The 10,874-nt window shown below is 34.3% G+C and overlaps 1 protein-coding gene across 1 annotated transcript; it reads right to left on the reverse strand.

The window, feature by feature from the left end:
• Positions 1–6,656: 6,656 nt before the first annotated feature.
• Positions 6,657–9,618, reverse strand: LOC129565571 (farnesol dehydrogenase). Its single transcript, XM_055440585.1, has 6 exons — positions 9,209–9,618; positions 8,960–9,134; positions 8,763–8,889; positions 7,737–7,872; positions 7,173–7,310; positions 6,657–6,882 (listed from the first exon to the last, which is right to left on the reverse strand). Exons 1-6 carry the CDS (start codon positions 9,338–9,340, stop codon positions 6,841–6,843), a joined length of 750 nt encoding a protein of 249 aa, XP_055296560.1. The 5' UTR covers positions 9,341–9,618; the 3' UTR covers positions 6,657–6,840.
• Positions 9,619–10,874: the final 1,256 nt, after the last annotated feature.

Raw genomic sequence — 10,874 nt, forward strand, 5'->3', positions numbered from 1 at the left:
GAGTGTAGTTCATTGATAAAATGATGATGATGATAACTTTAATAAAGACTCACAAACACACAATCGCTTAACCTGTGTGTATTTCACATACTCAGTTTCGGTGGAACGTCGTAAGATATGAGTGTGTATGCTAAAATGGTCGCGTTTTTCTTGTGTGTTTGCAATAAAAATGATTTGAACGTGTATAATATACACTGTACAGATACGTACTCGTTGTTTCATTGTATAAATAATAATCTGAGATTCGATAACGTTTCAAGTGGTTTTCAGTCTGAAAAGTTTTTTTTCTCACTCCTACAGTATTTTCAAGTTGCTAAAATTATCATCTGTGCTCTGCTCACAGTCTTGCGTCAGTACGCGGTTTAAGCTTTAGTCGACTTCGAACGCACTTCATGCAATTTTATCAAGTGGCTTCAATTGAATAATAACTACTTGCAAATTTATACGTTTAGATTACCGTGGTGATAACGCAAAATGCTTGGTGCAGGCTGAGTTCTTTATTTGTTCATCGGTAACTAAAAAATTGTAGTTATTGTTGTATGTGCCGACACTTGACATTCGATCAATTCTTGGGAGACACTCTATTCCGCATCGTAAAGAAGTACGCGTGGAGAAATTTTGGTTATGATTTGATTGAACGAATTGCCATTTTTTTTAGATTTAGACAAACAGTGCGCGCATTTAAGTCGAATCGAGATTTATGTATCTTTTGATATTGAGCTCGGTTATTTTAGTCTTTTTCTTCTTATTCTTCTACGTCGTCGAATGTATTAAGTTTCAGAATAACACCACAGAAACCTTATCACATATTCATGTTCGACAGAGTAAACAAATAAACAGTGTCGCTTCTCATTAGTTTCGAAGAAACAGATAGATTGAAATGTGGCTTCTCAGATCCCACCATCATTATATGATGCACAAGCAAAATAAGCGATATATACAGTGTCGATTATCCAACGCCCGTTTGCTTATTCAAATCGTAATGAATTCCAAACACATTCAGACAGTTCAAACAAGACGAAACTTTTTCTCTTTTATCAAATACGTTTTGACGGAAACTATTTTATAACTTTCTTGAAATGCTAAATCACGATTTGAAATCCTCATTCAAATATATGGTTGGGGATTAAGACGAAACCAGCTAATGGAATAGTGGCCTAATAAGCGACTTAAAGTTTCAAGGTTTAAACTGTAATCAACTTGGAAATTATATTTATTCAGAAGAAAATAGTTCGCAACTTAGCGTCACATACAGATTAAAACATTAGCACGTTGACCCATTTTCATGTGTTTAAAATTTAAATCATACTCGTCACAACTTTGAATATTATTTAGCCGAAGAGTGAGAATATTCCCAAGCCATAAAATGAAAATTGGATTAAATTATAATGGAAACAAATTGCTCGCTGTCAAGTCAAATCATGATAACTATTTTTGGAATGACCATCGCAATACACTCAACAGAGGCACATTTGCAAACGATTTGCGCGAATATATTTTTCACTGTCATTTGTCAACATAGGATGAAGAAATTGCAATTGAATAAATCATTTTGTAATTGGAAGATATTCCAAAGTCTTTGGAAAAACGCATATTTTTTATTATTTGAAACTTAAAATTTTATCAAAGACTAATTTTTGAAAACGATTACAATCTCGAAATCTGATGTGGAGCCTTATTTTCTCTCGATTTGATTCGTAGTCCTAATTTCTTTTTGTCGAATTCATTATTCATCCCCTGTGATGATGCCGTTGCTACATAAACGAAATATTGTTTTCTCAAAAGTTCTATTCACGTTCGCTATAAAACTTCTTTTCCTCGTAGTTTGTTCGGAACATTTTGCCTACAAATTCACTGTAACTTTTACAATAAATGCTAGGCAAATAAGACGTAAATGACGTCGAAACGATATAGAGATAAGGCCATTTATTCTATACATAGTGAGAAAGCCGAAACATACACGTGCAGTTAATTCTCGCAACTTCACGATTGGTCAAATCTTATGCTACAAAATTGTCCGAAACATCCCATCACGTACACCGGCTGAAGACATTTCGCAACAAATTTATCGGTCACTTGTTGGCAATAAAGTAATTTTCGTTGAAGAAATCCGACAAAAACGAAGGGAAAAATATCGGAGTAAAGGTACGACTCGAAAAAAAGGGGGAAACTCCACAAATGAGGAATGATGAGTAAAATAAACAAAATCGATCCACCTCCAAGATGTATAGAAAACAAAAAGGGCGAGAGAAGCAAAAGAAATTACAGGACCGTTAAGATTTCCTTCGTGATGCCTCTATATCCTATTTCGAAGCACTTATCATCATGTTCAACCATTATTGTAGTGAATAATCGTTGGAGTAGCATTTTGTAAGCCGCTTATAACGGTATGCGTAATATTTACGAAGTTGCAAACGATAATGCGCTTCGCTCACCTTTTTCTCGGACATCGAAAATGGTTGGACTATTTTTTCTATGCCATTTTGATGCGTCAGTACTATTCAAACACGTAGGCTTTAGTCGAAGCTTACTCCACTTGAATTGGGTAATCATTGGGCTAGCCAAATAAATGATTATATGATATAATTTTATTGAGATATTATCAAACAGCATCGTCATAGATTACATGATTATTCCGAGTAAGATTCTAATAATACTTTATACTCATACGTTAAAGCATGAAAAAGGTGGAAAAATCGAATGCGATACGATTTGCACGAAAATGTGTGTTAATCAATGTTTTTGCGTTCATGCAAAAGAGTTCAAGAGGCGCTGTTCGGATGAAATTAGGTCTGACCGACATAGATTCGTGACTCTGACACAGTCATTTCGATTCGGGCAATTTTTTTTGCATCATTTGCAGATCATTTTTTTATTTTAAACAAATTTTCTCTACTCAACTCATCTGCACACGCTTTGCAAAACATTTTTTTTTTTCGTTGAGCAACCGTTTCATCCATGTGGATTAAGGTGCGTTGACGTAGACGAATTGGTTTTTGGCGATAAATACTTGAAATAGCCTTTTTTCAAGACTCTGTTGATTCACTTTTTTCTGATTCTTTTTATCCATGAAATTCCTCATTGTAGATTACGTAGATGAATGGATTTTCGGCGATAACTACTATAAATTTGTAGGACCATTTCAATAAATAAACTAGTTTTCTGACGTGTGTAAAAAAAGCAATGGAAACATTAGAAGTGATACAAAATTTTTCCCACCATCAATATAAGAAATTAAATATGGATTGTAATTGCTCTCGTAATTAAAACAAAACGTGCGTCGACAAAAAGTTCAAGCACTTCGACGTTCGATATTAGACAGAATGGTATTTAACCCTTTATCACATATCGGTTCCTAAAGTAACCAGATACGCCAGACGCTATAGCTATGAAACCACTGTATATTTTTGCATTCTTGTTCGGAAACAAATTTAGGGAATTGAAATAGCTTTCATTTGATACTTTACAGGCTACAATTAATTAGCTGAATGGAAAGTTTTTTCTGTTCATGTACTGCTGTAAAAAAAAAGCGAAATTATAGCAGAATTCCACATTTTTCCTCCTCTTATCTTGTGGGTTTGTACATTCTTTTCAATTGTCAAATTAGGACTCGTAGGACCAAAACACATCAATTTAACTTTCTGCATCATAAGTTTTATGAAATTTAATTTTTTCAAGCTGTTATAGTGATTTGACACTTTTGACTCTTTTCCGATTTTCTCGACAAATACGCAATTTTTCAAAAATCTAAGTATGAGGTCTTTCTCTATTTATCGTGGCACAAAACATATATCAAAATGATTCAAAAACAAAAAATTGTGCATCAAAGGGTTAAATAAGTGTACAAATCATACATTGTAATATTCGGCAAGGTTTAAATTTTCCCATCCGCTCGATAGAGCCTCCATAGATTGAATCAAAAGAGTTTTTCAAAAGAGACTCTTTCAAAAGAATCTTTGCGAAAATTTTCAATATTCTGCTACAAATTACGGCTGTTAACTATATTCAAATGATTGGTTTTGATTTATATTTTAATACTATGAAGAAAAAAATCTAAAAAAATTGATTTGTATTAAATTTTATTGAAATTATTGATTTCATTAAAACGATCATTTTGACTATCGTATAAATGTCAAGTATGGCATGAAGTTGCAGTGTATGGTGAAATGTCACAAATCATTGTACGACGATTGTCAAAATATGGATCAGACGAAATCAATTATTTTAATAGATTTTAAAACAAATCAATTTTTTTAGTTTTTTTCTTAATAGTATTAAAATATAAATCAAAACCAATCATTTGAATATAGTTTACAGCCGTAATTTGTAGCAGAATATTGAAAATTGTTGCAAAGATTCTTTTGAAAGAGTCTCTTTTGAAAAACTCTTTCGATTCAATCGATGGAGGCTCTATCGAGCGGATGGGAAAAATCAAACCCTGATATTCGGTGAGTGCCACTAAAAAAATATCCATACTCATCTAGTGCGTGAGACGCACGCGGATGGGATGAAGCAAAGCGAAAGCGAAGCGGGCAACTCCATACGAACGAACCATATAGCGCGCATACATTTCGTCACTCCGTTGTTTGAATACGGACACAAACACGTAGTACCCATTGACACTATGTTCTAGTTTCGCGCTTCTCTTTCGCTTTGCTTCATCTCATCCGCATGCGTTTCACTCACCAAATGAGTGACCATGCGTCTCACGCACTAGATGAGTGTGGATATTTTTTTAGTGGCACTCACCGAATATTACAATGTATGGTACAAATAATTAAACGGATCTAAGAATTTTTTTGGTAATGTAATATTGCGCACTTTACTACAATTTTACTCGTAAATAAATTCGTGGCATCATGATTTACTACCTGCCTACCTGAATTTATAACGCAGAAGATAATGCCGCAGTACTATGTGATTTTTATACACGTTGAGTTCAAAACCACAAACAATGATCCAATCCATAGAGGGGGAAAATGTGAATTTATCACTATAAATATGAATGAGAGAAATGGAGTCACCCTAAGAAAAAAAAATGGTTTGCTGTATACATATCGCAAAATAAATGTGCCTGTCTCCATCTCTTTTTTTCTCATATTCTTTCTCCCTTTCAACTTTTGTTTTCTCCCTCTTCCTCTCGCCGCCAAATCTTCGCAATGATGCATATTGTAGGTGTTTTCCCCGAATGCATTCCATGAAATGTTGCAACAATGACTGGCAGTATTTATAAAATTCAATCTGGCACGCACATGTCACTGTGTGAAAACAGTGTTTTCGCATGCATTTTATTTCTTTTCCTCAGACACAAAATCAATTTTTCTCCACTAAAGAAACAGAACGGCTGTACAAAATAGTTTATTTGCTCACTCGTTAAATCGAATTGATTTTACAAAATGGGAAAAAATGTTTCATGTGGATTTTCTTTTCTTCTATTTTATGTATGTGATTGAAAAAAAACGTATCAATCGAAAATGGAGCAGCACTTCAGCTTACTTCCAGGAACCGAAGCACAAATATTGATTTTTCTTGATTTTCTTACTCCATTTCAATGTTTTCCCTTATCGTTGACTCAATCGGATGCACACAATATGCGTCATTCGGATTCGCTGCATATAATGTTGCTGCATTGAAATTCATTCGCCTTTCCGTTTTGCATTTTTCATACTCTCTGATTATTGCTTCCGAATTGTGGATGTGTGTCGTGCGAGAAGGTATCGCTTTCTTTAATAATTCCACTACATTTGGAAATTTTCATTTGATACAGCTTCTACTGTGATTTGTCGACGTGTTTTTTTATTCATTTTCACCTTGGAAATTAACTATATCGAAAAGGCATTTTCCATTGAATTCCGAGTTAAAAATACTTTTTTTAAATTTATTGGTTTCGATTCATGTTGCTTTAGAAATCCCATGTACAGGGTGTTTTCGTGAGAATATGTGCACAGAACTGTCTTTTGATGTGATCTTACTCACGACCCGTTATCATGGCTTGAACTCTGGTATTATTTTGTTAAAAGCATTTATCTTATTCATAAGGCTGTTGTACTAAAGCATTGAGTGAATGAGAAATTCCCCTGTTAATAAATCCGTTAAGTGCAGCTTTTGGCTTAAGTTCATCACCATTTTCTTACCACATCCTTAATGCTTTTAGAAACTTTGTCAAAATCAAATAACTTCGGATGAATGTTGGGGAATTCTACATTCGGTCATTAGTCGACTTACAAGAGTTGCCGTTTAGAAGCCCTATATTTTGAGTAGCTTACATCGAAGAGCAACCAAAGTGGCGAAACTTTCATGCATTTTTCAATGAGCATTTACAGTATTGGTCAATTTGTCTCGAAGTTGCCATCATGATAATGCCATAGCACGCTGTACATTGAATTTGTTAAACTAAGAAATTATATTTTACGAAACCGAGCACAAAACACACATGTCCATTGTGCAACTCGTTGAATGAGCCGGATGTGAAGCTTCATCAAGAACTCCTCCGTTTTGTGGGAAAAGAATGCTGAAATGTGCTTCAACCATTTAAATTCCAAGAAACTTCAATAAATATATATGACAACGAACTAAGTCTATCGACTGCAACCTGTTTGCATTGAAGTTGAGAAAAGAAAAACTATTAGCGGTGCTTTTGTCACATCCGCTCGAACATCAATAAAATGCTTTCACATGGTTTCTCTTTATTTAAAGCTTTCCAAACGGATTTCCAGATATTCGTATTGGTTTTATTTCGCTTTCAATTGAAGAAAAATATTTATCGAATCTTTGCTTTTAACGGCCAATAAAAAAGAGCATGTGTTCAATGCTCTTGACTTCCGGTTGGAAAATGTCAAGTTAACAGTACTCTGGTATCGCCTGTAGAATGATTTCCTCAACCTGCAATGAAATGGAAGAGAAAGAAAATCAGATTTGGCAAAGTACTGAATTGTATTTTGAACAAATATACTTTCTAAAGCTTTTATTCTTTTGTCGCATAAGCTAAACGAAACAATTTAAATTTCTATGGGGAAATGTTTTTGAACTAGTAAAGAAGGTGAAATTGTAAAAGATTACGAAAAGAGGTGAAATCATAAATATCAATTAGAAAACTTTGACGTTCTCTCCGAAGCCATTTAAATGGTTCATTCGTTAAGCGAATTATATTTCATATTATGGTATTTTCGAACCTGTGTTTGTTCCGACGTGCTGAGCGCATATAAGACTGCAGCTGTTACATCATCGGTTTTAAGCTGTGGAAGACCCGCATAAAATGATGAATTATATGCCGTTAAAAACTCAGTGTTCACCATGCCTGGACTCACCGACTAGATAGAAATGCAAAAAGAATAAATTCCATTCTATTAAAATAAAAGATTTTGACCTTTTGTATTAAATGATGAATATCCGTTTACTCTAATACATTTATTGATAGTCGAATAATACGTTAAATGAATAAGAAGAAGGACTTTTTACTGCATGATTGAAAATATTTCAATTTACTGCAATTTGACTTTAAATGATTGAGTGGTGGTATTTGTCAAACAACCTTTTGGTTTTAGCACATTTTTTTCCTCAATTGCAATCATCAATATTTTCAGAATAGATTTAGAACAATTAGAGAGCTAAATTGAATTATAGAATTAGCTAGAGCTTTTGTGATATTTTCGCCGACTCAAAATGTCGTTTTTTTTCTCACTACGGTCAATATGTCATGGAATTGAAGTAATTTCCCCCAGAAGACAAAAACATACCGTTAACTTAATATTGGCCTGATGAAATGCTAACTCCTGTCGGATAGTTTGCGTTATTGCTGTCAATGCGAATTTGGATGCCGGGTACACGTTGAACAATGGAATAGGTAAATCAGGTATGCGATGTCCCAAAATACTGACAACGAAAAATGAAAAATGATTGTTCAATTTATTGAAAAAAAATCGTTTTGGATGTGTTTGATCAGTCGAATAATAGTTTTTACAGATATTTCATTGTCATGCTGTGAGCATTTGTCGTATGATTTGTCATTCGATCGAATGTAATATATTCAAAGTCTGGTGCAGATGAATGGTATTTTTTTGTGGTTTTTCGAATAGAATTTAAGGAATAAAAAAAATGTACGTCATATTTTTCGTTTTACAACAGCAATGGGTTGTAAAATGATAAATAGATGGCAAAAATGTTGTAAAAAAGTTCAATAAAATAAATGACAGAAAACCTTTACATAACCCCCCCATCAATATGTCATGAATTGAATGTTCAAGTGGAAAAAAGAACAGGCTAAATGGCTCTAAAACAAAAACTTGTTTATCGATCTGATGCAAAAATAGATAGCAAAAACAAAAACGTCAACTCCTATAATGAGCTTTCATGACACTTTTTTTTATCATAAGTTCCTTTGTGACACAAACAACCGTGTCGAACAATCGGGGGCAGTCAAATCATCAGCTAAAGTGGATGGAATAAATTCGAAAGCAGAACGGAATAGCATTTGGTTTTGTATTGGTAAAATGAATGTTGAGCTTTTTTTTTCTATGCGACGATGACATAAAGACTTGATCGATAATCGGATTACACGAACATTCAATGGAATTACGCAATGTAAAACATTGAGATGTTTGTCAAACAAATAATGATAACGAGCCAAAAATTATTATGACTTAATTTGACGTAAACAACCATTTTCGCTGTACTGGGATGTATTGAGAATGGAAGTGATTGTTGAATGGAAATTCGTTGTTAATGCCACTTTTGTTCGAATTCGGTTGAATGACACGGCTTACCTATTAATAACGATGACGTGTCCGAAACTGCCATTGGCTTTGATTAATTTTACAGCTTCGCGAATGCATACGCAAGCCGAAATGACATTCACATCGAAGATATTCTTAAAATCTTCAGTTTTACCCTCTGAAAGTGACAAAACAAAAGAAAATGAGCCAATTTAATTGGTTGTACATAATGATGGCGATAGCAGTACCTAATAGCATGTCAGATTTAATAACACCAGCATTATTAACGAATATATCCAAATGGCCGAATTTCTCTTTGACCCAATTGAAAACCGACAATACTTCCGCTTCGTTCGTAACATCACACTTTTTCGGGATGATTTTCCCACACGAATTCTCCGCTTGAATTTGATTGGCTAAATCCTAGTAAATGCAAATAAATGTGAGTGTATTCAAAATTAATAATGGCCATCGAGATAAGGAAGGAAATGTCGTACTTGAATTGCATCAACACGCCTGCCTAATCCAATGACTGTAATGCCCGAATTGGCTAAAGCTTTTGTGATATTTGCGCCGATTCCCACACTTGCTCCGGTTACAAGAGCCACCTTTCCCTTCCATTTATCCATATTTTGCCAAACGGATGCCGTTGCACACTCACACACAACTTGAAGAATGCCTATTGCTGTTTTATGATTCTGTTATTATGTTATTGAGATTGTGCGACGAAGCAGACGGAAAGAGTTTCCTTTGGCACACAAAGTTCCGTGATTATTCGGATTTAGAGAGACGAGAACGGTCGATGCGGATTGTAAACAGCACACAGACTTATTATGATTTGTCTTGTGATTTTGCTGTTGCTGTTGTTGACGATATTTGTATTGTTGGTAAGCGTTCGTTAAAGACTGTGTCGACTCTATTGGATATCATCGCCTTTTATACAAATTTTCCACATAATAAGATCTGCCACTTTGTGTAAAACTATGTTTCAAATGCACAGCAGCTACAGTACATTTGCAAGTTTTATATATATATGTATGTCGTTGTCTGTTTGTCACTTTGCTTTGAATCGCTAAGAACCAAGCACACAAATACACCACACGAACCAGCCTGACTCGTTCATTCATATTTGATTTCGGTGATTTAACACCAACCAATAAATACTTCACATATATATTCCTCAGTCGTTACACAATGGTTCTCAGTCAGGTCTCTTTTACGGATTCAATATAAGTCATGTTCAGCAAAAGTTTTTAGCATTTCATTTTGTTGCTTTCTCTTTTATTACATTGAAAAGTCGGTTCGACACACACACACACACACACAAACCACTTTTTAATGTGTTTTGAATGGAGAAATAGAAGAAGAAGAAGAAAGAAAAACTTTTGGCTAGAGAGACGAAAGCCATACAAATGCCGTACAAAGAGTCAACACCAGTATTTCACATTCTGTCCACATACGTGTATGGCAAGTGCATAAAATCGAGTCACACATTAAGAAAATTGAATGTCAAGACTTCTATGTTGGAATTTAAGTGTAACCACAACTTTGTGTGTCTGTACACCTCAACTGCCAGGCAAATATTTAATTAATGCGGTCGTTTTTTTTCTCAATTAGTTTTGATGTCACATTGCTTCGATTTGTAGCAGCTTTCGAAAGCAATGCACCGACCATGAGAAAAAAATGGATGTTTATAGGATAATCCCAATTGAATTGGCATCAAAATCTCTTTCAAAGTTCAAGTTTACACCGGCTTCAAAGTCTTTAGACGTAAAGAATTGCCGTCGCTTTTCACAACGATCAACATTCAATCTAATTTAAATTGATGTAATAAAATCCATTCGGTTTGTGGTTTTCGAAATGGAAATATAAAACGCACCATTTTACGGCACGGCAAACGATTTAGAAGCAAAACAGAGGTAACAAATCAGAAGAACAGATTTAAATGAAACGTGTATCATGAATCTAAAGCTAATGCTGAAATAAAAGGGAAAAAATGGTTTTTTTTCTAATAATTTACTTTGGGTCTCGTTCCAAGAATGAAAGAAAAACAAACGTCCGCTTTTTTCGCAACGCCTAATCTCATTTTGATTTACAATTGAAATAAGGGATACAAATCGCATGTTTGCATTGGCAATAAATCCCACATGAAATCAATAAATT

Source organism: Sitodiplosis mosellana, unplaced genomic scaffold (genome assembly GCF_009176505.1).
Source record: "Sitodiplosis mosellana isolate CC-2019 unplaced genomic scaffold, AAFC_SMos_1.0 Smas_scaffold_3, whole genome shotgun sequence".
NCBI classification, from domain to species: Eukaryota; Metazoa; Arthropoda; class Insecta; order Diptera; family Cecidomyiidae; genus Sitodiplosis; species Sitodiplosis mosellana.

What these genes read in the sequence shown, in the direction of transcription:
- LOC129565571 (XM_055440585.1), bottom strand. Translation starts at nt 9,340, where the DNA reads ATGGATAAATGGAAGGGAAAGGTGGCTCTTGTAACCGGAGCAAGTGTG. An exon ending in GGCGTGTTGATGCAATTCAA is followed by an intron (nt 9,135 to 9,208) that starts GTACGACATTTC and finishes TGCATTTACTAG; the next exon opens with GATTTAGCCAATCAAATTCA. An exon ending in AGGCCAATATTAAGTTAACG is followed by an intron (nt 7,311 to 7,736) that starts GTATGTTTTTGT and finishes ATTTCTATCTAG; the next exon opens with TCGGTGAGTCCAGGCATGGT.